Source organism: Poromitra crassiceps (assembly GCF_964638095.1).
Source record: "Poromitra crassiceps genome assembly, chromosome: 16".
Taxonomy (NCBI): Eukaryota; Metazoa; Chordata; class Actinopteri; order Beryciformes; family Melamphaidae; genus Poromitra; species Poromitra crassiceps.
Window position 1 is genome coordinate 8805695 of NC_139645.1, and position 26288 is coordinate 8831982.

At 42.9% G+C, this 26288-nt stretch overlaps 1 protein-coding gene across 1 annotated transcript in view; it reads right to left on the reverse strand.

The window, feature by feature from the left end:
- Positions 1 to 285: 285 nt before the first annotated feature.
- The window catches only part of kcnq1.1 (potassium voltage-gated channel, KQT-like subfamily, member 1.1), a gene marked incomplete at both ends in the record, with an annotated part of 38175 nt that continues 12172 nt past the window's right edge, over positions 286 to 26288 (reverse strand). Inside the window, 15 exons of the mRNA XM_083652891.1 lie at positions 286 to 558; positions 1628 to 1689; positions 1834 to 1880; positions 2557 to 2651; positions 3786 to 3861; positions 5604 to 5730; positions 7565 to 7621; positions 12056 to 12194; positions 16027 to 16155; positions 16459 to 16554; positions 18649 to 18759; positions 19481 to 19621; positions 21506 to 21602; positions 21751 to 21829; positions 22964 to 23090. Coding sequence (XP_083509017.1) covers positions 286 to 558; positions 1628 to 1689; positions 1834 to 1880; positions 2557 to 2651; positions 3786 to 3861; positions 5604 to 5730; positions 7565 to 7621; positions 12056 to 12194; positions 16027 to 16155; positions 16459 to 16554; positions 18649 to 18759; positions 19481 to 19621; positions 21506 to 21602; positions 21751 to 21829; positions 22964 to 23090 — 1656 coding nt within the window. The remainder of the gene's footprint in view (positions 559 to 1627; positions 1690 to 1833; positions 1881 to 2556; positions 2652 to 3785; positions 3862 to 5603; positions 5731 to 7564; positions 7622 to 12055; positions 12195 to 16026; positions 16156 to 16458; positions 16555 to 18648; positions 18760 to 19480; positions 19622 to 21505; positions 21603 to 21750; positions 21830 to 22963; positions 23091 to 26288) is intronic.

Below are 26288 nucleotides of genomic sequence, written 5' to 3' on the forward strand. Positions count from 1 at the left end.
GCGCGCAATATGCTGCGGAATCAAAGTTGAATCGTCATCGTTGATGCCATTCCCACTCTCGTAATCTCTTAACGCTAATGAAATATTTTTGAACAATCAGGAAAACAGCTGTGCGGCTGGCAATGTATTTGCACGTACGATCACCTATATTTGCTGCCATCATCCATCTAGCAGGAAATGGGCTCTCCGGTCCAAAGAGTGTCTCCTAACATCTTGTCCAGGAAAACCCGCATCGGACTTGACTTTCATTTGATTACAGAGAAACACATCCGGAGGGGGTCGAGCTCAGGAGCTCTCGTCCTGGCTGGCCGTAGGGCTGAGGGTGGGCGGGTGGGGTGTAGTGGTGGTGGTGGTGGTGGTGGAGGAGGAGGGCGGTGCTGAGGACAGCTGTTCGTAGCTGGGCAGGCTGTCCTGGCTGGGCAGGACGTTATAGGTTCTCACGATCCGCGCCCTGGGCCTGCCTCCCCCCTCCTCCCCCCCGCCCCCCGCCTCCCTCCGCTCCAGCAGGCGAGCCAGCGATTCGGAGATGCGGCCCAACGTCTGGTCCATGTGCGATATCTGTGAAGGTTCGCAAAACACACACGGATAATAAAAGCGATCAAAACGACCCGAGATAATGATTTGTGCCAATAATTCCAATAATAATAAGCCAATAATAAAATTCTGATTCAGAGGTTGTTTTTTTTCAGGTTTTGAAGCCTCGAGTTTAGCATTATGACCGTTGCCATCTTGCCTCTTTTTTTCTTTTTCTTTTTGGAGCCGCAGTGCTGCCTCAGCCCACCTGCTACTGGTCTGTGATCAGCATAACCTGTTTTATTGTCTTTTTACTCCAAATAATTTACTAACTGAACATCATGCTGTATTGAACAACACTTGAAACTAGCGATTGACACCATAAACTCATTAGGAAAGTGTTTACTGAGGGAATTAATCAACTAAGAAGTAGGGACAGAGAGTCTTCATGAGTCTTCATCAGGGTAGCATAACCCTAGTCTTCATCAGGGTATCATACCCCGATCTCTTCATCTGATGAAGACGATGTGAGTCGAAGCACGTACTGACTGGCATAGTCTTCATCAGGGTATCATACCGATACTGATGCCTTAACCCATTGATACCTGATGCAGCATTTGCGTGTATATCCCTCATTTGTGTGTGTATCCCTTTAAGACCGCGTGACGCGGTTCATGGTCTTAAAGGGATACACACACAAATGCTGCATCAGGTATCAATGGGTTAATCTGATGCTCTCCCATCTCTGATCTACTTTAAGATGTAAGGACATTTTCCCAATTGAGCAGCCATAGACTGTACAATATAAAGGGGCAAGTTATATATAAAAAAAAACATAATTTTCATTCATCCTTGTGATAAGGAGCTATGCCAGAGCCATGTGGTCAAGCGTTAGTTCAGTTACCATGTACAAATACCACTGGCCCATTTTTGGGTGAACTAAATATGCAAGAGAAGTCTGACATGTTACTGTTTATAACACAGGGCGTTTATCCTTTGCTGGACCGGGCCATTTTAGAACAGAAATTGGGGCATAAATTAAGAGTAAAGCCACTTGTCCTCCAGGCACCACGACACCACGGCTCGTTTTGGACCCACATCGCGCGGTTCCTACCTTGTCCTCCATCCTGTTGAGTCTGGATCCAATGGTGTTGGTGCCTTTGTCTTTGGCTCGTTCTTAAGAGAGAGAGAAGAGTCAATAATACGACAAGAGGATTAACACCGCTGCGTGTTGCACACCTCATATGTTTTGACAGAACAACACCGCTGCGTGTTGCACACTTCATATGTTTTGACAGAACAATGGGAGTGGTTCAGCACCTGAGCTGGTCTGGAACAAAGTCATCTTCCCCAGAGACTGGTCCAGTCTGGGAGAAACAAAGAGAGGCTTGAGTCAGATATATACTGTATATATTTTTTTATAAGTTTTTTCTAATTTTTTTTCTCACACACACACACACACACACACACACACACACACACACACACACACACACCCCGTTTTATCCCAAATTGTACTTGGCCAATTCCCCCTGCTGCCCCGGTCGTTGCTCCACCCCCTCTGCTGATGTGAGGAGAGTTGTAGACCAGCACATGCTTCCTGCAACACAGGTGCACTCCCTAGCCGCTTCTTTTCACCTGACAGTGAGGAGCTTCAGCGGCACGACGTAGCGTATGAGAGGATCATGCTATTCCCCTCATTTCCCCTCCCCCCCTAAGACCGGGACACATACCCTAATCCGGCTTCCCACCCGCAGACACGGCCAAATGTGCCTGTATGGATGGCCGAGCAAGCAGGAGGCAACACGGGGGCTCGAACCTGCGACCCTCGTGTTGGCAGGGAATCTACCGCTGCTGCACTAGCCGTACGCCCCGAGTCAGAATAATGTTTATTAACATGGATCTCTCCCTCTCTCTCTCTCACCACTGTGATTTTTCTTTTTCGTGCTTCCACACAACCAAACCTTCTCACCATCATCCATCCATCCATGGATGCATCTAATTAACATGAAGGTGAGTTGGCATCTTGGTTGAGCATCTCACCTTCTCTGCAGCTCCTTGATCCGCACCATGAGGTTGAGGTGACCTTGGGAGTATTGCTCAATCACGTCTCGCACATCGTACGGCTTACGAGCTTGCTACAAAAGATCAACAAAGAGCCCTGGAACTGTTACAATAATACAAAAAATATATATATATTTTCATCAAAATGTCTCAGGGTTGGTTTTGCCGACAGGGATTAAGTGTAAGCCTAGTAAAGACAAAATTCAATGAAGATATCCATTGAAAAGTCCTTGGTGTAGGACTAGGTTTAATCCATGTCCGTGAAAGCAGCCCTTATGTGCTGATCCGTAGGTGTCTTTCTTACACATTTAAGATGTGTTGTTCTGAAAAGTTCAGTAGGTTATTTGTTTGAACAGAGAAGAAGGTAAATGCACTCTCATAGTTCTAATTCAAGTGGAATGTTTCTCTCAAATACGAGTAAGAGAATGTTGACATACTGTAAGTTAGTTGATTTTGACAAGTGATAACCTATTGTTGCTTGATACACCTTAAAAGTGTTATTTGTAGAGTTAAAAATAAATGAAAAGGCTATAATATAATCAACTAATTAATTAAAGATACAATTAATTAATAAAAATAAAGAGTAATTCATTGAAATAAACTCCTCTCTAATCACTAGCTCAGTGTGCATACTGTCAGGCCAGTAGTTACCAACCTTTTCTGAATCATGGTCCACTTGAAAATCTCAAAAATGTTCCAGGCTCACATCTGACCGTAAACAGAGGTCAAAGAATGTGTTCTCAGAGCACTGTTTATTTTAAGATCAAACTAAGAGTGAGGGGCTGTCTGCAATAGGCTAATTAATGAATGATTGATTACAATTTAAATAACACCATCATCCATCCAACAATGAAGAAATGCATTCTCACACACTTGTGACTTGAACTTTTACCAAACTTTTGTTAACATTATGATGAGTAGGATGTCACAGCTCCAAATCTGTGCAGTGCTAGTCACATGCAGAAAAAAACATCCAAAAAGGAATAACAGTTTGCTGCACTTAGTCAGATGACTATATGTTTTTACATAAATTAGGAGTAAAAACTGATCAGTCATGTGAATACCTCTTGACTATTTCAGTCAACTTTCAGTTTCAAAGCAGAAACTAAGTTATGTGTTCAAGTCATATTTTTTTGCAGTTAGAGAATTCACCATTTTGCCTGTATTTATATAATAGGAAATAGTCAATGAAATATTCTTTTACTCACCTGAAATTTTTTCTTGGCCACAAAATAGCGCATCCTCTGGATGACTCTGATGGCCCTTCGGTGGGAGTCCTTCAGCCTGCATGAAAGAGAGGCACATGGCTGCTTTGAACTCGATGACCTCTGACCTGTAGCCTTCTCCCCTTCACTTCACAAAAGGGGTCAACGCGGGGTGACAATCACAGCTCTCACCTGGCTTCATCGGACCAGTCTATTTCATGCAAAGTGGTCCTAATAGTTTCTAAAAATCAGTATACCAAAGAAAATTAAAATGCTTATAATGCAGGTTAAATAGAAAATACGGTTTAGATTTTATGTCGAAATGAAATCACAGATTTCTTTCGCCTTATGAACAAACGTCCAACAGCCACTAAACAAACAATCAGACGTGAAAATCACAAACAAATGTGTTTATCACTGTGGAGATAAACACAGTTGGTTGACATGGCCTTTATAGCCTAACTCTATCCATTTGGCAAAAAAGAGATGTATTTCAGTTCAGTGCAGCGCAGTCGCATCAGTCTGGATCAAAAGCTTCAACCAACAGGTGGAGGCGATGTCTCGTCATAGACGCTGGGTTAGCTGGCTGGGGGCGTGGCCAGGGTGGGGTAAATCCCCCTGTTCTCTCCATACAGCATAAATAGCGTTTAGCTGCTAGCCCAGCCCAGGCAGACACGATCGAGTAAACGCACATCTGAACAGACGTCTTGTGTTCTGCTGTGAGAATCCCTAACCTAGTAGTGTAGAGCCGCAGCACCGTCCTTTGGTGAGTCAGCCCATTGAGATATATAGGCGGTTTTACCCCACTCGCGGGGACAGTTTGGAATTCAGAATGAGACCACATAATTGAAAGTTTTTCCCATGAAATGTGGTAATAAATTCGATCAACTCTAAGCTCTTGGTAAGCAAGTTTCCTCTTGTCGTGGCCTAGCGTTGGATGAAGACATGCAGTCGTATATTCCATAATGGCTCAAAGTAGTGAGTGGTACGATGTGGCGGTGCCTGATGAGAACAGCTGGCTGGGTGTTTTGGAGTCAGTGGAGCACAGAGTGATCGTTGCCAGCGACGCCTCTGCATGCAGTTGCCACTCAGCTTCATTAGCCCGGCCGGTCCCCACCGCGCGGAAGCGGAATGTCCCCCGGGACAAACCCCCACGCTCCGTTCATTTCACTTACTGTGCACACTTACATTGAACTTGCTTAACACTCATTTCCTCATTATCATATCTCTTATTGTGCAAGTTGCTTTTCGCTAATAGAGAGGTAAAGTGGAACGTCACTTCCTGCTTCATCAGCACCAGAGATATTCATCCGCCATTTATTTTCCCATAGACATTTCATAAAATGCTTATCAAATAGTTTGACTTGGTCAAACCAAACGGTTCAGCTATATAGAATCGGGAGAGACCATAGAACATTTGACTCCAAGCTATTGGTTTAACTCCGTCCTAGCAGCAGCGGGCTGGACCAATCGGCGTCCAGAGGCGGCTACGGGCGGGATTTAGGTGTGACGACCGCGAGAAGTGAGCCTGTGATAGACGTGACAGACAGATGGTTCAGCCAATCACCTGCCAGGTATTTACTGAACGCGACTGCCAATTTTTGAAACCGCTTTCCGGGACGAGTTGCAGATGGTTCTGTGTGACAAGCCATCTGGCAGCATCAGGTTACCATTAGACAGCAGAGACAGGGGTGTTCTGGGGTGATGGTGTATTTTAGAAGGGTAATAACATACATGTTTGCCAAACTACACGCAAACATGCTCATACTCACAATACAGAACTACAGCGTGATAGCGATGGCAGGGTGGTGCTGAACTCACTGTGACAGTGTGGAGGCTGGAGTCAGGAGCTCAGCGTCTCTCTCTGACTCCAGCTCCAGGTCGTCTGCGAAGCTGCTGTTCCTCTGGAGCGGCCCGGGGAAGTGCACCTCCAGCAGGCTTCTCTTCACTGCACAGTCACACACACACAGTCACACGCACATACACAGTCACACACAGACACACACACACACACACACACACACACACACACACACACACACACACACACACACAGTCACATGCACACACACACACACACAGTCGCGCACACGGTCGCACACAGTCTCACACACACACACACGCAGTCACACACACACACACACACACACACACACACACACACACACAGTCAGTCAGTCAGTCACACACACACACACACACACACACACACACACACACACACACACACACACACACACACACACACGCACACACACACACACACACCCACACACACACACACACACACAGAGGCAGCATGAACATCAGACTCGAGCGGCCTCATGTCCGGCCATAATCGCCACGATATAGCAAAACACAACCACTTATGCTAATGAGGTTCTTTATTTAGCTAATGAATGCATTCATTGGCAAATATTCTGTCAACATAGTAGTTTCAAGCAAAGCACTTTTCCCCTCATTAATATGCAAATGTATGTGGCAAGCTGCTCCGAAATCGAATCAGATCCTCTAATCTACTTGGGGCACCTGTGGTCTGTGGTGGACGCAGTCTTGAAGAAGAGCTGGTGCTCGAAACGTCACGCAAAGAAAACCGTCAAATGAGCGCCTTTTGGTGTGCGGATCGTTTCAAGCCACTCTTTTGATCCAGCACCCATCCGAGTGGGCAATGTGATCTGCGTGTCTTTTTTCTTTTTTTTTTACTATTTTTCGTATCTGTGATGTGAGCATGACGTTTCTATCACGTATCGCTCTTGAGTTATTGTCTTCACAGATATCCGTCCTGCCGCCAATCATCCCACCATGATGATATAACGTCCCATAATTATGTGCCATGGTGGAAGACGTAAGAAATACTTTCAGGGGCCATTACAAATTTGGTGGGGAACCATTAATTCAGATCTTAAGAAATGTTCATTTTCAAAATAGTAACTGCCATAAATTAAGCATACTGGTAACCCAGATTGAGAATCATTTGGCCAAGGACCAATATGATCTCAGATTTTTCTGATAAAGGCAAACCAATAAAAATGGCAACAGTGTGTTTTGCTTTATGAATTTAGTCAAAGTTGTGCCCAAATGTGAAACTCATTCAGGCCCTCTGAGCAGGAACCACTAGATTAACGACAATAGTTACCTGGAGCTTTCCCACTCAGACATATAAAGCTATATAGAGACAGTTAGTATCAACACAAGCAGTTACCTGGAGCTTTCCGACTCAGACATATAAAGCTATATAGAGACAGTTAGTATCAACACTAGCAGTTACCTGGAGCTTTCCCACTCAGACATATAAAGCTATATAGAGACAGTTAGTATCAACACAAGCAGTTACCTGGAGCTTTCCCACTCAGACATATAAAGCTATATAGAGACAGTTAGTATCAACACAAGCAGTTACCTGGAGCTTTCCCACTCAGACATATAAAGCTATATAGAGACAGTTAGTATCAACACAAGCAGTTACCTGGAGCTTTCTGACTCAGACATATAAAGCTATATAGAGACAGTTAGTATCAACACAAGCAGTTACCTGGAGCTTTCTGACTCAGACATATAAAGCTATATAGAGACAGTTAGTATCAACACAAGCAGTTACCTGGAGCTTTCCTACTCAGACATATAAAGCTATAGAAAGACAGTTAGTATCAACACAAGCAGTTACTGTACCTGGAGCTTTCTGACTCAGACATATAAAGCTATATAGAGACAGTTAGTATCAACACAAGCAGTTACCTGGAGCTTTCCGACTAAGACATATAAAGCTATATAAAGACAGTTACCTGGAGCTGGTGGGCTGAACTGAAGGGAGGACAGTGAAGTCCAAGACTGGTGACACTCTGAAGCACAGACACAGAGACACATCATCACCATCAACATGATCCCATAATGCACCATTTTTACTGAAGCACAATAAAAAGGACAACTAAAATGAAGTGCTAATGCAGAGAATGACATTTGCATTACAATCCCATTCACAAATCTACAATAAGTAAATGAGGTGTTAGCATGATTATATCCTGATAAAAAGCATGCCATGAAGGTTTTTGAGAGGGTAGTGTAGTTTGATAGTATTTGGACAAGAGGATGTTAAAATGGACCAGTGTTTCCCCTAGAAAAATCTTCAGGCCTGGAGGGATTTCAAAACGTACCCCGACCGCAACGGTGGGGGCTCCTCGCTAAACTTTTAGCTAAGCTGTTCGCAATGGCATCCCGAGTATCATCGTACTATTATGGGATGCGATGCGAAACAGTTGTATTATGGGATGTGCGTTTCCCAGGCAACGACACACGTTGACACGTTTTGGAACAGCGCCGCACCGCTGGCACGATGCTCCTAAAAGCAAAATGCTTATAGTTTTGAATGATTCGGCATCTTCTATTACCGTCAACACTGTCGACACCAGTATTGTTGTATTGTAATACTATGCCATAAAGGTTGATTGAAATTTTGGGGAGAGCAGGGGGAAAAAAATAATATAATAATAAGATCTGGCCTGGCGGGGGCGTCGTTGGCCTGGCGGGCCCACCAGGCCTGTAGAATGGTAGGGGAAACACTGTCAGGACAGTGAGAGAGGACAGTGACTGGACTGGTGGATGTGTGCAGCAGGCAGACACTAACAGCAGCTCACCACATCCTCCCAGAGTGTGGGATCCTGCTCGACCCAGGAGAAACACACAACATTGATTCAATACAATCAGAATATAGGCAGTTAAAGGAACACTCCGCCCATTTTCAACCAGCTTTGTATCATTAGATCATCAGTAGTATATCAGAAAACTGTAAACGGTTTTGAAGTCTGTCATTTAATTTGACAGTTATTGAGTGTTAAAGTGTGGACCAGTGACATCACTGGTCCACACTAACTCAAATTAATAACTCATTAACTCAAATCAACTCTCAATAACTGTCAAACTAGATGAATGATGAATAGTTTGACAGACACACTTTAACACTCAATAACTGTCAAATTAAATGACAGACTTCAAAACAGTTTACAGTTTTCTGATATACTACTGATGTTCTAATGATACAAAGCTGGTTGAAAATGGGCGGAGTGTTCCTTCAAGTATGAAAGAGGCAGCGTTAAAGGCATTCAGAAGGAGGCAGTAGCTCATGAAGCATCTACATCACTACACCCACCCACAGGAAAGACCAGAGAGAAGAGATGAGTTTGTCTCATCCCCAAATATGTGGGGCACCATACAGTACAGCTCTACTGAGAACGGACTGCAAAGGCTGGAAAATGTGACTGTGATTGAATGTGACTATGTGAAGGACACGGAGCTATGCTTTGGAAAATTCATTAAAAAACAATGAATTCTGCCTCATCACTCTATATAAGCAGCTGAACACATCAGACACCTGCAATGTGTGCGTCCAATCCACACATCCGCGCACCAGATGGCGATGTGGGAATTTAGTTGTCAAAATAAGCACGCCCACAGATGTAAGATGTTCAATACAGAGCTCGCTGTGGAAATAAATAAATTTGATCTCAAAGATGGGTTTAAGCTACGGAGCAGAGAGACAGACGCATGTGATGATTGTGCGAATAGGCAAATTTTAAATTCTGTTGTTGTGGTTTATGTACACAACCAAAGTCTGCTTCAAATTAGTCTCTCCCCAGACTCGAATATTACGTTGAATCGCTGCGCTCCGCATACTAACATAGTGAGTCTGTCTGTGCCACTTCACAGCCACTGCTGGGGTTTGAGGGCGCGTCTAGGGGGGTGAAATTGACTGAGTGACAGGTCGTAGCACCAATGAGAGAGCGGTTCGAAAAATGGGCTGTCGTCTGATCGCAAGGTCGTTACTGATTGGGGAAGACTGAATCCACCACTGGCCAATCACTGGCCAAGTGAACGGTTCACTTCCGACCCCAGCCGGCTGAGGGAGAGTGTCCCAGACGCAGAGAGAGATCTGCAGCATGCAGTGACGTAGTGTATCAGCGTAAGAACTCTCATGGGTCTGGCGTTGAGACTAGCTCCAAATAGATGCGTGTTAAAAGTCGTACAAAAAAAACAACTATCCACACTGCTCTTCTTTTGATGTTAAACAGATTGTCCACTACAGTATTCATTGCTATCATAATTATCCTTAAAGCACTTATCTAAAGGCAGCATTTACAAAGTGCTTCAAAGGAAGCGGTAAAATAAGATAAAGTGGGAAATACGATCAAGAGAAAACAGATTAAAGGAATAATACATACTGATTGAAGAGGGAATTGGTTATATAAAACAAAGCAAAGCAATGGAAAGAACATAACTATTTGATATACTCGGCCTTAATACTTTTAAACTGTTATATTGGTCTGCTTCACATAATGGGTGGTAAAGTAAAGGTAAAGTCCCACTGATTGTCACACAATGTGTGAAATTTGTTCTCCGCATTTGACCCATCCCCTGGGGGAGCGGTGAGCGGCAGCGTGCGCCACGCTCGGGAATCATATGGTGATCTAACCCCCCAATTCCAACCCTCTGATGGTGAGTGCCAAGCAGGGAGGCAATGGGTCCCATTTTTATAGTCTTTGGTATGACTCGGCCGGGGATCGGGGAACTCACGACCTCCCAGTCTCAGGGCGGACACACAGACCACAAGGCCACTGAGCTGGTAACTAGCTTGAAAACAGAATAAGTTATAGTTTCCATCTGTTTTGTTTTGTTTTGTTTGTGACAGTGTGGCAGGCAGTGTTGTGTAAACTGTCAACAGCCCCCCCTATTGTCCCCACGTTACAGACACACAGTGCAACCTGACCTCAATACCAAGCTAGACAACTGTGACTTTTATGAACCCTTCCACCTCTACAATCCATGCTGCCTTTAACATTTAAGAACAGCTAAATGGCACTTTTCATCTCTTAGCCAATAACAATATTTGCCAATGAAAAAAATACAACAGCAAATAAAGCTGCATTTTCAGAAGTAATTTAAAAGATAACACAGCGCTGGATTGGTGCGTGTAAGTTCCTCAGGCGGTGTGGGCCTGTGAATCTGTGGAGGATAAAAACAACAACTTTTTCTCTCTTTACCTTCAAAAGTCACTGTCAAAAAATCATTCATATATTTCAGGCCAGCGCCTTTTGTGTTTGAGGATAGCAAAATCATTTGAATGGGATTTCTGGAGTTAGAGGGGCCAGAATAAGGCTATTTACCATTTTCTGTCATTGAATTGTAAAATGTTCCGACACTCGATGGCTGGAGCACAGTTCTTATGAGTGGATACTGTATGGAGTTTGTGCCTCTAGTTGTTATTGTCTACATAGCAAATAAAGGAGACGTTATGTTTCCAAACGATGTTTCAGTATGATGTTGCCAAGTGGAAGAAAGGGATGGAGCCTAGAATTGAGCGCTGAGGGACTCCACAGATGCCTGGTGAGGTGGATTAAGAATTGCCTAGTATTCAGAGCATGTTCTATAGGAGAGGTTGGATCATCTGAACCAGAGATACCCACCCAGTGCTCGAGGCTTTCAGAATGCATGATCAACAGTGTCATGCCACACTACGGTCTTAAAGGAGTACGATCGTGCAATCTCATGCACCTGTCACTTGTTACATCGACAAGGGCTGTCTTTAGTGGTCTAAAACCGGATTCAAATGTCTCTAAATACATAACAATTTAATTTATCAAATATTACTATAACAGTAGTGTATGAGAGCATCTACAGTAGGGATATATATATATATATCCAATGAACTGGATGGAGCACTACCCACTGTGTCAGAGGCAGTGTTGGGCAAGTTACTTTCAAAATGTAATATATTACATATTACTAGTTACTTTCATTTGAAAGTAATAAGTTCCTTTACAATATTACCCTCTGTGTAGAGTAACTCGTTACTTATTACACTACTTTTTCATTACTTTTACCAAAACAACAGCAGCAGCAGAATGACATCGCCGCCCCGGAACCATCCCGAAAAAATTATTTCAACCACCAATCAGTGTAAACAATCCAAAATTCTAAATGTTATTATTTTCCTTTGTTATTGTCATCTATAGTGCTTATTTGCGGAAAAACACAGTTTGATTAGGAAATGATTGTATCTTTTTGAAACATGTGCTTTGATTTAATCAAATGTAACTCAATTTGTAACTTGAGTTACTTGACAAAGTAACTGGTATAATATTACTGAAATCCTATAAGTAATAAGTTATATTACTGAGTTACTGCTAAAAGTAATATATTACATGTAATATGTTACTTTTGTAATGAGTTACCCCCAACACGGGTCAGAGGTCAGTGCAGGAGTGTGTCCCGTGTGCAGTTACCTGTGCCCACGGTGCTGTACACGTCCGAGCTCAGCTCCCTCCCACTGTCAAAGACAGAGTCAAATGTGATGCTGGGAATGGTGGGAGAAGTAGGACAGCTGTCCTTGTCAGTGCTCTTGAACTTCCTCCTCATCTTCACCTGTCCAAGAAACGCAAACATCTCAGCTCAACACAGAATTCTAAAGGGAGTAGCTTTTTGTTTGATGACAGCTGCACAACGATGAAACCCAACATCTGAATATTGAATCCTTGGGGCGGCTGTGGCTCAGGAGGCAGAGCGGGTCGTCCACTAATCAGAAGGTCGGTGGTTCGATCCACGGCTCCTCCAGTCCGCACGTCGAAGTGTCCTTGGGCAAGACACTGCGTGGCAGCTTCCCGCCTTCAGTGTGTGAATGGATGAATGTAGGCACATTGTAAAGCGCTTTGGATAAAAGCACTATATAGTGTAAATGCAGTCCATTTACCATTTACCATCCTTGAAGGCCACCGCTTGTTGTCTTGGTTAGAACATTCATGTTGGTCATAGCTCACATGGATATTATCATCATGTTATTTTACACATATTCTTTTCTGTCTAATCTTCCAGTATTTTCTCTTCTTGCAGACATAATTTCTCCCAAGCAACCAATTTCCCCATCACAGTATAGTATTGATCATGACAAATTATTCACTTAAATTTGAATTATGTGATCATTCCAACCATCTGGTTTTCATTAATCTCTCGAGACAGACTTTCGACTTGCTTTTTTTTTACCGATGGGTTCCCAGATTGGGTTTTCATTCATTCCAATCACAATGACAATAAATATTAAATACCTTGAATGATTTGACCTACTGTAGATTCTACTATCTTGAGGTATTTCCCCTAAGAGTCTGACACCTTTTTTGACAGGCCTCTGGGACCGGCCTAGAAGAGTGAAAGTAGCTGACTGACTGACTGACTGACTGACTGACTGACTGACTGACTGACTGACTGACTGACTGAGTGCCTGACTGACCGACCATTGTTGAAAGTCGTGCGAGAAGTGGCATCAGAAACCTACATAGTAATGGAGGTATACGTGATAATGCCTTGTTTGCACGGTCATGGTGTGTTTCTGGCCCCGGATTTCAAACTGGCTAAACAAGGCGGCTCGTTCGGAAACCTTATCTTATCTTACGAATACGGTTCACCGAAATGTGTTTCCGAAAACACTTGAGGTGAGAAATCAGCCATGCATTTGCTGTCTTCATTTTACATCTACAATGGTTAGTTCATTAGTTTGTTCATTAGTTAGTTAGTTAGTTAGTTAGTTGGTTCGTTCGTCAGTTAGTTCGTTAGTTAGATTGTATACGAGTTTCGGGAGTTTAAACTTTACAGAGGCGGGGAGTCACGCTACTACAAGTGTCCTTTCAAATCCTTGAATGAACATCCACATAGCAAAAGGTGTGTCACTCATAAGTTGACATTATTGTCCAATCACAAAGTTTCTTCTGCGGGAAAACGTCGTTGTCAGGCATCGCAACCTGAGGGAGCGAGAGAAACCGAATCGAGACAAGTTTAATTGAAATCAGCGATAGAGAGACATTTCAAATATGAAACTCCATCTCACCGCAGCTGAGGCTCAGTGGACTGACTTTATTTCAGGCGATACTGTTTCCAACATTGTATTAAACTGAAAATGTCTCCAGGCGTCGATGTGACTGAAAATGATAGTGCAGGTCAAGGGCAGGACAGAACTGTAATTTATTATACTAGGATGTGAAGCCAAGAGGCACGGCTTGCACTACAGGTAGGTGCACCTAGCTAGTCTTGTTGATCTGAAATAGAGAATAGAGAAACAGTCACGTGACGTCTCCAGCCCCTGGAAGAGAGTTCATCCATTCATTTTCTCCATAGACATTTCGGAAAATCCTTATATAACGAGTTTTAAAGGAACACTCTGCCCATTTTCAACCAGCTTTGTATCATTAGAACATCAGTAGTATATCAGAAAACTGTAAACGGTTTGGAAGTCTGTCATTTTATTTGACAGTTATTGAGTGTTAAAGTGTGGACCAGTGACATCACTGGTCCACACTAACTCAAATTAATAACTCATTAACTCAAATCAACTCTCAATAACTGTCAAACTAGATGAATGACTTCAAAACCATTTACCGTTTGAGAGTTGATTTGAGTTAATGAGTTATTAATTTGAGTTAGTGTGGACCAGTGATGTCACTGGTCCACACTTTAACACTCAATAACTGTCAAATTAAATGACAGACTTCAAAACCGTTTACAGTTTTCTGATATACTACTGATGTTCTAATGATACAAAGCTGGTTGAAAATGGGCAGAGTGTTCCTTTAAGGCTGGAACCAAGCCGAGCCTAGTGAATCGTGAGTGACCATAAAACATTTCACTTGGAGCAAAAAACAAAAGATAAAAAGTGGGGGGGAAATCGAATAGGTCGCTGGTTGGCTTGGATCCAGGCTTAAAACTCGTTAGGATTTTTCTAAATTTCTATGAAGAAAATGAATGGGCAATTCTGTTCCGGGGCTGGAGGCGTCACGAGACTGTTGAGCTGTATAGTCAAATAGTTTGGGCCATTCAGCAACCCTTTTCTCAAGAGCCACTTTAAACTGACTAGTGTTGCTAAAAAAAAAAAAAATCAAGGTTATCTTTTGCAGTGCTGTGAGTGCTGTCTGTTGTGGCTCCCTTAGAAACGTTGCATAATTGTAGGAAGCAAAGGTGGAAGCACAAAGTCATTTTCCTTCGCTTACGTTCCTTTATACTTACATCACGATTCATCCTTGACACGGTTTATGAACTTTATTATTCTTGGAAAAATCAAATCAAAAATAAATGTTAAAAAAGTTAGTTTGAACTCGACATGCTCTTGTTGTTGTTGCATTGCACAGGGAATATCATACTGAATATAGAGTAGCAACGCTCTCGTTTGTAACAACGCAACCGGCCGGATGTCTCTAATTGATGGTGGAGTGTGTATATTTCTATGTGAGGGTCTTCGGTATAATGAGAGAGTAAACCAGGCTCACCATGTAGATTCTGTCGAGAGCGAATCGCTCTTTCTTCAGATTCCTTCAAAAAGCAGTCGCCTAATTGGCTGGTTGTATAAGCCGTACGCCTCTGACAGCACTTTTGTTGAACACTATGTAGCAACTCAGCACAATTATTTCATGTGTGCATCTCTTACTGACATTACTTTTACCACCTCTTTTGAATAAAACGTGTTCAACGCCGACATCCCTGTGCTGGAGCGGAAGAAGAAACAGACACATTGTCAAAGTGCAGAGTAGTATCGGTGTTAGCTGATTCAAAATGAGCACATCACTCATCTCTGGTTTCCCTTGTGTTTTTAAATCAAACTAAGCTAACCGTTACTCAGTGCTTCTCAAAGTGGGGTCCGGGGACCCCTTGAGTGGACCTCAAGGGGTCCTTGAGGGGGCTCCAGGGGGTCCCCAGCAAAAAGGGGGATCATTATTTTCACTATAATTCCATCCATAACTTAACTGCTGCCTCGCAACGTTATTATCCGTAAGTAACACAATGACAGAATGTAGGACGTTTTGGTCATGGGCTTCATACACTTTCTGTAGTAAAACACCTCAAAGAAAAAATCTTAGCAAATGGGGGTCCCTGGTTTAATTTTTGTCAGTTTAGGGGTCCTTGGTGTGAAAAAGTTTGAGAACCACTGCTCTAGACTAGTTGACAAGCAATAGACCATTTTCACGGGGGCCATTTTGGGTCAAAAAGGCAGGGTAAACACAGGTGCAAGCAAAACAGTAATGAGGGTTTCCAACTTTCATGATTGGAAGTTGGAAACCCTCATTACTGTTTTGCTTGCACCTGTGTTTACCCTGCCTTTTTGACACAAAATGGCCCCCACGAAAAGGGTCTGTAGCAGCACTTGTGGGACAATTGAGTATCTTACAACTGTTATCATAGCCCGCATGGTAACAGTGGCAGGAGGATGATTGCTAACCGATTTCTTGGGCTTGGGGCTGGTGGGGCTGGGCAGAGAGGAGCCGTGGTGGTGGATGGGTCTCTTCCTCAAAAACATCTTGAAGGTGGCAGAATCCAGGTTTTCCACCGCAAAGACTCTCCATGACGTCTGGCAGGCCAGCAGAAGAAGAATACAACATATTAGTTTGAGAACACAGATTTTATTCCAACATTTGTGCACCCGAAACAAGTAAAGGTGACAAGTGTCAGGACCAAGAGTTGTGTCGCTTCCCTCGTGAGAAACGGACGGATTTTGCAGATGTTGAACAGGGAGAACCTACAGGCGTAGTGACGTGTGTCACCTGGATGAGACACTGGACTGTATAGTGGTTTGTTTCAGTAGTGGCATGTGTGTCACCTGGATGAGACACAGGACTGTATAGTGGTTTGGCATTAGTGTGATGTGTGTCACCTGGATGAGAATGGCCGCCGCAGGTATCTGTCTGTTGAAGTGTTTCTGTCTCTGCTTCTGCTGCACCTTCAGGGCGAAGCCTGAGCCCAAGATTCCCTGTGAAGAAAACCACATCATCACTTCTGTCACTATGCGTATGTCCTTTAGCCTTTAAACTACAAATAATATGCCATTACATTAAAGCTCTTCTTCTTCTGCTTCTTTTTTATAAGCCCTTCCAGAGCAATCTAGGAAGAGAGTGGCGTCAGCGGAGGTCCAAAATGTGTGACTCAGTAGCCAATGAATAGCCAGGAAGGGGTCTCGCGCTACTTTTGAATGCTAAAATAAAGCTGATAGTGTACAATTTGATTCTTTAAATGTTGGACCCTTTCAAAGTACATCACAAACTGACCATTTTGCTGCAACTCCACAGCGCTGCTTAATCCAGGACGTTACTTCCTGGAACTCTTAAGAGTAAAAAACTGGTCTATTGGAGTGAATGGAGATGCCGCGACTCTTCTATATACACGGCTCTGAGCCCTTCCATAGATGACATGACATGACATACTGTAGATGACTAAAGCCCTTTTCCCACATGCGCTTTGTACCGCAAAATGACCGGAACGTGGTCTAATGCCTGCAAGTGGGAAAGGCGCCGTGCCGGTATAAGCGCGACCCCGTCGTCCCCGACATTTCACCAGTTTCGAGCCAGTCACAAGAGCGGTATGCTTTTAAGGGGACGCAAGTGGAAACGGGTCCAGTCATTTTCCGCGACAGCGGTCCTTCAATCATGGGCGAAGTGTAGCCTACACACGTTGCTTAATGTTCCAGCGGGCATAATCTAATCATTCGCGCACATTAAAGCAAACTGGCGAAATGATCTTGTGATAGCCTAATAACAGCAGTATGTCAGCTTGCTGATTTCCGAAGGCAACCCCGGACACATCAAACGAAGCCAGTCTGTAAAAAGTGCTTCAACAGGTGAACGGATAAACATCGAACCAGCAACTATTTCTCTCAGACACGGATCCCAACTTCTTCAAAGTGCATCATCTAATCATTCGCGCACATCAAAGCAAACTACTTCCACATTTCGCTTGTGCATTTCTTTCTCTACATACATAGGCTACAAGCGTTGGGCAGCTTGCCTTGCAAGCCTCTGCCATTCTCGCTGTGTCTGTCCTGTGTCAGGCGAAGTACGGAGGACTGAGTGAAGTTTTGCCGACCCCCCAAATAAGCTCCCCCCTCCCCCCTCCCCCAACATACCGGCTATTTGACGACTAGATTCCCATATGCGCACGCTAAGGTGTGAAGGGAAATTCAGGGAAATGTCCGATATTGACTTACAGGTAATTTTCCCGTACGCATGTGGGAAAAGGGCTATAGAGAAACATCCATAGATGTTTTGTCAGCCAAAACAGACAGGGCATTTCAGAAGCTCAGGGCAGGGCAGTAACCATCACCATTGCTCTTTAAAGTCATAATGGCACGAACATTTTCAGCATAGATAATTTTCCGTGTCATAATAATAATAATACACCTAAATGCCAAAAAACGTCTTACATTTTGATAAAATACCATTGCTTTTACTTCCTGGAAAATAGTGTAGCTTTAGCGGTGACCTTGAATAGCCGCAAGCATTCGGATTTGTTTTTAAATGTAGCTGTAAGAAAAGCTTAAAAGGGGGGAGGGACCCCAGTTGTGTTATGACTTCCTGTTCAAAACGCTCGTCTGTTTCACCTGCTCAAACCTAGTCTGACTCACTGGCTGCAATTTCACATTGAGTGGCGGATGATTCTAGTGGCCATATAACACAATGGACACAATATAAGTGCTGTACTGTCGCAGGAAGTGTCAACAAAATAGGAAGTAATTGGCTTTTATATAGAGTCATAAGAACAGGTCATTAATAGTCAGTAGTCTGTGTGCACACAATAATATAAAAGCATGTATAAAGCACTGGCAAAACATGTCTCTGTAGTATGCTGCTATAGGACATGAATCAAATATAACTCCTATATATAGCCGACTCTCCTGGGTACCTAATGTATTGTATAGTGTTACAGTAAAGGACCAGACGTCTGAATTGTCTATGAATTGTTTATCAGATTGCTAACAGTTGGATGTGCTAGGCTAGGATCAGGATCTGGACACACAACATTGTGAGTGTGTAGTTCACCCCTCAGGCCTGCTTAAGCCTTTCCAACTTACTGCTGGCAGAGCAAAGAAGGAAATGGCAAAGACTGAGAAGCAGGATGCGATGGTCTTGCCAATCCAGGTTTGTGGCACTTTGTCTCCGTAGCCGATAGTGGTCACTGTCACCTTTGGAGAAAAAATAATACTGGACTTACAATTAATGCACACTACTTCATCTGTCAACCGTCGTGGAAAGTAATACAGTCCTGCATAGGGACATTCACATGTGGACACATACATGTGGAGTACAGAGGCAAGAGGTGAATTAGGGTTCGACCAAGACAGGTGTGTGAACAGATATCAATACATGTATGTTTAGATTGAAGCTGATAGCCAATAGTTTGCTCATTATGTTTATACTTGATCTTTTGCAGGGATAAATAAATAAATAAATAAATAAATAAATAAATAAATAAATAAATAAATAAATAAATAAATAAATAAATAAATAAATAAAACAAGAAATTAGTATTTCCCTGAATTAGCAATTAGTATTTCATTTAGAATGTTACAACTCCTTACAACTCTCCATGTTAATGCTAATAATATACACATGCAATCAAAATGTGTCATTAGATTAGAATCCATTCAGGTTCAGTATCCCAGAGACAAGAAGCAGTGCGATATTGATCACTTCTACAATAAGTATGCAATCAGATAAACTGCATCATATCACCACGATACCAGAGGGGGATGACATATATCATATATATATTGACAAAGCCCATGCACACACACATCTACCCTGTGTGCGAGCGCGCACGCACGCACGCACGCACGCACACGCACACACACACACACACGCACGCACACACACACACACACACACACACACAGAGATTCTTACCACGCCCCACCACAGTGCATCAGCATAGCTGCCGAACTCGGTATTGCCGCTGCTGTCCACGGCATCTTTCTCTGCCAGGTACACAAAGTACGACGAGAAGATGAGGCCCAGGAAGCCGATGTATAAGGTAGTGATCAGCTCCTGAAAAATACACACGCAAAAACATATTTCAAACGAAAACGGAAAACCCTGCATGTAGATTTATTTTTTATTTTTATGTGCAGACTTTTTTCTACGACCACAGACATTGTCAATACTAGTCAAATACATTTTCAGGACTTGAAAAAGCATTAGGAGTACTTAATCGATCTTATGCCACTAGGCGATGTGCCGTATTTGAGCCTGTTTAAGTGGTTTTCAAAGGTAAATAAGTGCATTGGAATTAGCAGTCCAAGTTAAACCAGGTTCAACACTACCTCTGCCTCAGTCTGTTTATGCATCTATAAAGTAACTGTTTGTGCTATATAGCCTGAGTGGGTGAATACTCAATTCACTGGAGGGGAAGTTGCTTAATTGAATTATACAACAGAAGATCTAATACTGGTATCTGTCAAGCAATAGGGGGTGAGTTTCTAAGAAAGCGGCAAGATGCACAGGGATTATCTCTCTGAATGTTAGCCGTGAGCAAAGCACTAATACGCTTTGACTCGACACAAGACAAATTAATCGCATTTTTAATAAACTATGTGGTCTATGTTGTGTAGAGATAATGTACATAATAATGTAGCTCTGCTTTTACATCATGGCTCTTGATTCCCTGTTGGTGGCTTATTCGGAGATCATCACGTCTCATTCGTCGTTTGACATGAAATATTGATTTAAAATTATTTGATCATAAGCTTAAGGGACTTACAAGTTTTCTGTGCAAAAAGAAAACCAGAAAGATTGCAACAACAGAGATGTAGCTGGCATCCATACAACACAATGTAGGCTACACTGTAGTAGAATAAGTTCAAAGGCGAAAAATCTGTTTCTAACCGTGGAGTGTTTCTCTGCAGTAACTACATTTATGTATTTTTGGCACAAGGTGTTGCTAGATAATTTGATTAGAAATCAATCAAAACAACTGTACTTTTGTAGTACTGCAGTTGTAGTAGGCAGTAGTAGTACTACTAGTTGTACTTAATTAATCCCAGAAGGAAAGTTGCATCAGAAACCATCACCAGAAACACAACAGCACAAACTCAAACAGGAAAAATACAGACCAAAAATAGAACATACAGTACATACTGGTTTTAATTTTGGTTTGTTATGAGGGTTTGTTTGTTGTGTTTGTCTATTTTCGTTGTTGTTTTCACTTCCTTTTGTGACCTTCACTGTTCTCTTACGTTCTCTTACGTCTCTTATGTTGGCTTACTGAATGTATACATTGTTGTTTCACTGCATGGGATTAACAGTTTTCTCATTGTTACCTGTTTCGAGACATGTGCTAATAAATGAAAATATTCGATCACAAAAAAATAAAAGTTTGATGGTATTCGACCAATCACAACACATGTAAACCAAACCGAGGCAGGTGATTGGAGAAACGAGCGGATGTCCCGCCTTGAGCGCATGTCGCGCCTTATTTCCACTTTGACCAACTTCCTCCTCTGTGAAGTGCAGACGGGTAGGCACCTGTTTTGAGACCTACCTGTCGATGGATGAGGACAACGGAGCCCAAGAGACACCACGTCCCTCCCTGCCTACCTGTCGATGGATGAAGACAACGGAGCCCAAGAGACGCCACGTCCCTCCCTGCCTACCTGTCGATGGATGAAGACAACGCAGGCCAAGAGACGCCACGTCCCTCCCTGCCTACCTGTCGATGGATGAAGACAACGGAGCCCAAGAGACGCCACGTCCCTCCCTGCCTACCTGTCGATGGACGAAGACAACGGAGCCCAAGAGACACCACGTCCCTCCCTGCCTACCTGTCGATGGACGAAGACAGCGGAGCCCAAGAGACGCCACGTCCCTCCCTGCCTACCTGTCGATGGACGAAGACAGCGGAGCCCAAGAGACGCCACGTCCCTCCCTGCCTACCTGTCGATGGATGAAGACAACAGAGCCCAAGAGACGCCACGTCCCTCCCTGCCGATCCACATGGAGCATACGCAGGATCTGCAGGAAGCGAATCCCTCTAAGGAACAAGGCATGGTTTCAACATCACTGCAATAAAACCATGTTGTTTTATATGCACATATATACTGTACATTACACACATAAACAAACAGCACACACCTTACTGTACATGACACACATACACAAACAGCACACACCTGACTTACCTGACAGCTGAGGTGGCAAACACCTGGCCTTTGGATCCCACTGACAGCACAATTATTGATGCAACAACGACAATCAGATCTGTATTGACAGAGACAGAATGGCTTTACAAAGGTATTCAGATCAACAACTACAATCAGGTCTGTATCTATTGACAAAGACAGAATGACTTTACAAAGGTATTCACATCTATACTACAATCAGGTCTGTATTGCTGCTTTACAAAGGTATTCAGATCTGTATAGAGATGCAGCCAAACAACTACAATCAGGTCTGTATAGACAGAGGCAGAATGGCTTTACAAAGGTATTCAGATCTATACAATCAGGTCTGTATCTATTGACAGAGGCAGAATGACTTTACAAAGGTATTCACATCTATACTACAATCAGGTCTGTATTGACAGAGACAGAATGACTTTACAAAGGTATTCAGATCTATATAGAGATGCAGCCAAACAAAATAGATCCTAAAGCAAGACTCAAGTGCTGTCCAATCAGGGAAAGGGGGGGGTGATTGATTGAGTGTACTATCACATGTTTTGCGTGGCAAGATTGGACTGATAGACGGACGCCAAGTCGATTTGATCATCAAATATCGTATCGTGGCGGGGCCTCTGGTGATTCCCATCTTTTAGTCCTACCTATGAGGTTTCCTGGGGACATAATTTGCAGTTAAAAAGGTGATAAATCGCAATATGTTAACACAATACTCAGCATCTCACAAGATGTTTAAAATCACAATAATATCGTATTGTGACTCAAGTATCATGATATCGTATTGTGTGGCCTCTGGTGATTCACACCCCCTACTGTCAAACATACTGTACAGTATACTGTAAGCGAAGGAAACTGAAAGCAGAAATGGAAAATATACGGATTCATCTAGAGGGGAAATATTACATTCAGAAATATATGGGTTCCATTTAAAAAAAAAAACTATTATCTCCTTTTTGAGGGGCGCTCAAGAGGGCAAATAATATTTGAGTGAGAGTTTTAATTTCATGCCCAATTTCACATTTTGTGTCAAAGTAGATTTCATTTTGGCATGAAGCTCAGCATAATATTACCAAGAAATATATATCTAAAAAAAGACAAATATTGTTTAAATGGTGTGTGTGTGTGTGTGTGTGTGTGTGTGTGTGTGTGTGTGTGTGTGTGTGTGTGTGTGTGTGTGTGTGTGTGTGTGTGTGTATGTGCGTGTGTGTGTCCCTACCTATAATAGAAATTGGTTTCCTCGCAAAGCGCAGTCTGCCCCAGACTCCGACGTATTTACTCCGGCAGCCTGCTGACCAGAGGCGAACAACATACTCCACACCAAAGAACACCACCAGCACAATCTCCTGTCAGAGACACACATGAGGGACAGGGACAAGAGAGACGCATGAGGGACAGGGACAAAACAATCAGATACTCCACACCAAAGAACACCACCAGCACAATCTCCTGTCAGAGAGACGCATGAGGGACAGGGACAAAACAATCGTGTCACTTTATTTTCTGATTTGTCCACATTTTCTCCCCATTTATACTTGGCCAATTTATCCCTATGCTGCCCTATTGGCTGCCCCAGTCGCTGCTCCACCCTCTGCAGATCTGGGGTGAGCCGGAGACTAGCACCATGCTTCCTCCGACACATACTCAGTAGCCAGCCGCTTCTTTTCACCTGGCGTGTGTGTGTGTGTGTGTGTGTGTGTGTGTGTGTGTGTGTGTGTGTGTGTGTGTGTGTGTGTGTGTGTGTGTGTGTGTGTGTGTGTGTGTGTGTGTGTGGGTGGGGTGTTTTATTTTTGGCATTTTGGATGTATGCATGTATCTATTCTATTTTTTTGCACTTTTATCTATTTTGTACTAACCTATGCCCTTTCCATATTTTTTACACTTGATGTATTTTTTTGTATTTTTTTGAACTCTCAATGGCTTCTGAATCCACCTGCCCAGGGACTCCAGATGGAAATTAGCCTATGGCTAAATCTGTTATAATGCATCTCTTCCCCTATGGGGTTTAATGTCTTTTGTATATGCTCCCTGACAAATAAACTAATAAACTAAACAGCGGGGAGCTTCACCGGCAGGACGTAGCACGTGGGAGGATCACGCTATTCCCACAAGTTCTCTTCCGCCCCGACCAGGCGCCCCGACCGACTACAGAAGTCATTCAATGCAGTAACTGAATAGCTGTTCAGACTCCAGGGGGAAAAAAAATGTTTTAAAACAGATATTGCTGGCTTGTTGTCACAGTGTTGTAGTCAAGTCACTATATCTCTCACGGTATTAATATACAGTAGCTACTGTATATATACATTATATACAGTATATCTTAGGCCACATTATTAGGGCCTATTACCAAAAAAAAAGACAATAACAAAAACCAAAAGACAGTCTTTATCAATTAACAAGTCAGAATCATCAGCGCTCAAGTCCAAGTCGAGTCATGAGACCTGGAAACGGGTCCAGGACTCGAGCACTACAACACTGGGTTGTAAATGTAACTGTCGCACAACTAACTCTCTCGATTCACTCGCTTTTGTAAATTGCAGCTCGCCATACCCGACCTGATCATTTCACTGAAATTCATTAAGGAGTATTGATTGTTTTTGAGAATGCTACACACTTTGTCCATGTTTAATTTGGGCCACAACATTTCATTAACTGCTCAATCTACTCAGGCCTGCTGGGTGTGAACATTTATCTTATCTCTTTTTTTACTAATAATATATCGACATGTATTGCAATTTGATGTCATTTCAAAATAATGGCTTCTTGATCTCATTCTTCTTCCTATTGTTATGTATATTGTCATAATTAAAATCTTGCATGTATAATGTCCAACATGCTGCATGAAGTTCATACGATTGAACCTTACTCTATTTAGATTCCATTCAAGTTACCAGTTTCCACCAGTGCTCTTTGAGTACGAATGGGTTCCGAAAATCAATTTCCAGCACACAATTACACTCAACATGTGGCAACTAATGAACTGCTGTGAATGAGAAAGCAATTACCTTCAGACGTCTGTTAATCATTGACAAGCGATTGGAAATTAAGCCGACTGAAAGTGAATCAATAGTGTTTCATTGATTGTTAACGGCGACTCGATCCATTTGCAGTGAGCGATTAGCAAATGAAGGATTCAGGCTTCAGGGCACAGCGAGAGCCATTTGACTGCTGGGAATTACCGGAGGCGTTTTTCGTCGTTACGGCCAGATTAAATGTCAAGAACATTTGGATAAAAGATATGTTAAATTGTGTTCTTGGAAGCCCTTTTTTTTTCTCCTTTATGGATTGAGGAAATTCTACTTGGGTTTGAAAACAAACAATCTCTAAATGTGCCATCCCTCCTGAAAATACATGCTGTCAATTAACACAATGGAGAAAGAGAAAGATTAAATTTAAGCAGACACAACAAAAGACTACAGCAGGTCATAACCAAAACAAATTGAAAATTCCTATTCTGAACAAAATGTTTCAGTCGGAATAAACAATATTTTCATTTTGGTATAGAGCTACCACCTACACTATGTTATGTTGCCATAGCAGCATTCTTTTGCAATGTGAGGTATGTGGAAAAGAAGAAAATGTGGTAAATACGTTTAAAAGCACACTAAAGCATTTCGGGTCTCATCCCAGCGAAAAATAACAATTTTGAAAATGTGGATCCTATGGCGAAGCTTTCAAAGGACGAAATTGGTATGCCAGCACAGGCTGAATAGAAGAGGTATAAACATGATTATGAGCCTTTGTTGCTGCATCCCCACGTACTGTAGAGAAGAGAGTGGTCCCTGTGTTAACCTCATGTGCAACCAGAGAGAAACTAGACAAAGGAGAAGCGGGACTAGATAGCACTTTAGGGCTTGGGCTGCACAAGGACAAAATAATCCCTTTGTGATAGAAGATGGAAAAGATACCCGTTGGAGATTTAGGCTAGTTTAGTCATTTTGCCCCTAGCAAATCCAATACGTGTGCAGAATTGAATATTAAGAGAGACGCAGGAGTCAAGACAATACTGCGAGGCAGGATAGATGGGTTTTGGACCAGTGCGCAAGCTTAGACATTCCCCACCTGAAGTCCAGGAAGTGTTCCTGAAAGCTGTGGTTCATCGAATGGCCACTTGGGGCTGGCTGCAGTAGGCATTCACCCCATGTTAAAATGCCTGACTTTATAACAGGATTAAACATGTTTCCAGTCTGGCGCAAAACACGGTTTTGGTCTATATAGCTAATTTCACCTTTTCATAACAACTGTAGGGGGGTCATTTTTTATATAACTCACCCGTTCAGAGTAAAATAGATGATAGAAAAGGGGGTGATTGACATGTCACCTGTCCAGTGATTGTGCAGCTTGCTGATCATGGACCAATAGCAGGCGGAGAAGCGGCTCTGGGAAACCCCCATCTCACGTGAGCTGCGTGAGGACGCCAGCATGGCGACAGACACCACTTTGCTGCAGTCCAAAAAATAGTGGATGGGTTTGTCCATATTATTTAGCTCAGTGGTTTTGGACAAGTGTTTTCTGTCAGGTCCACCATCGTGTCTTTTCTCCTC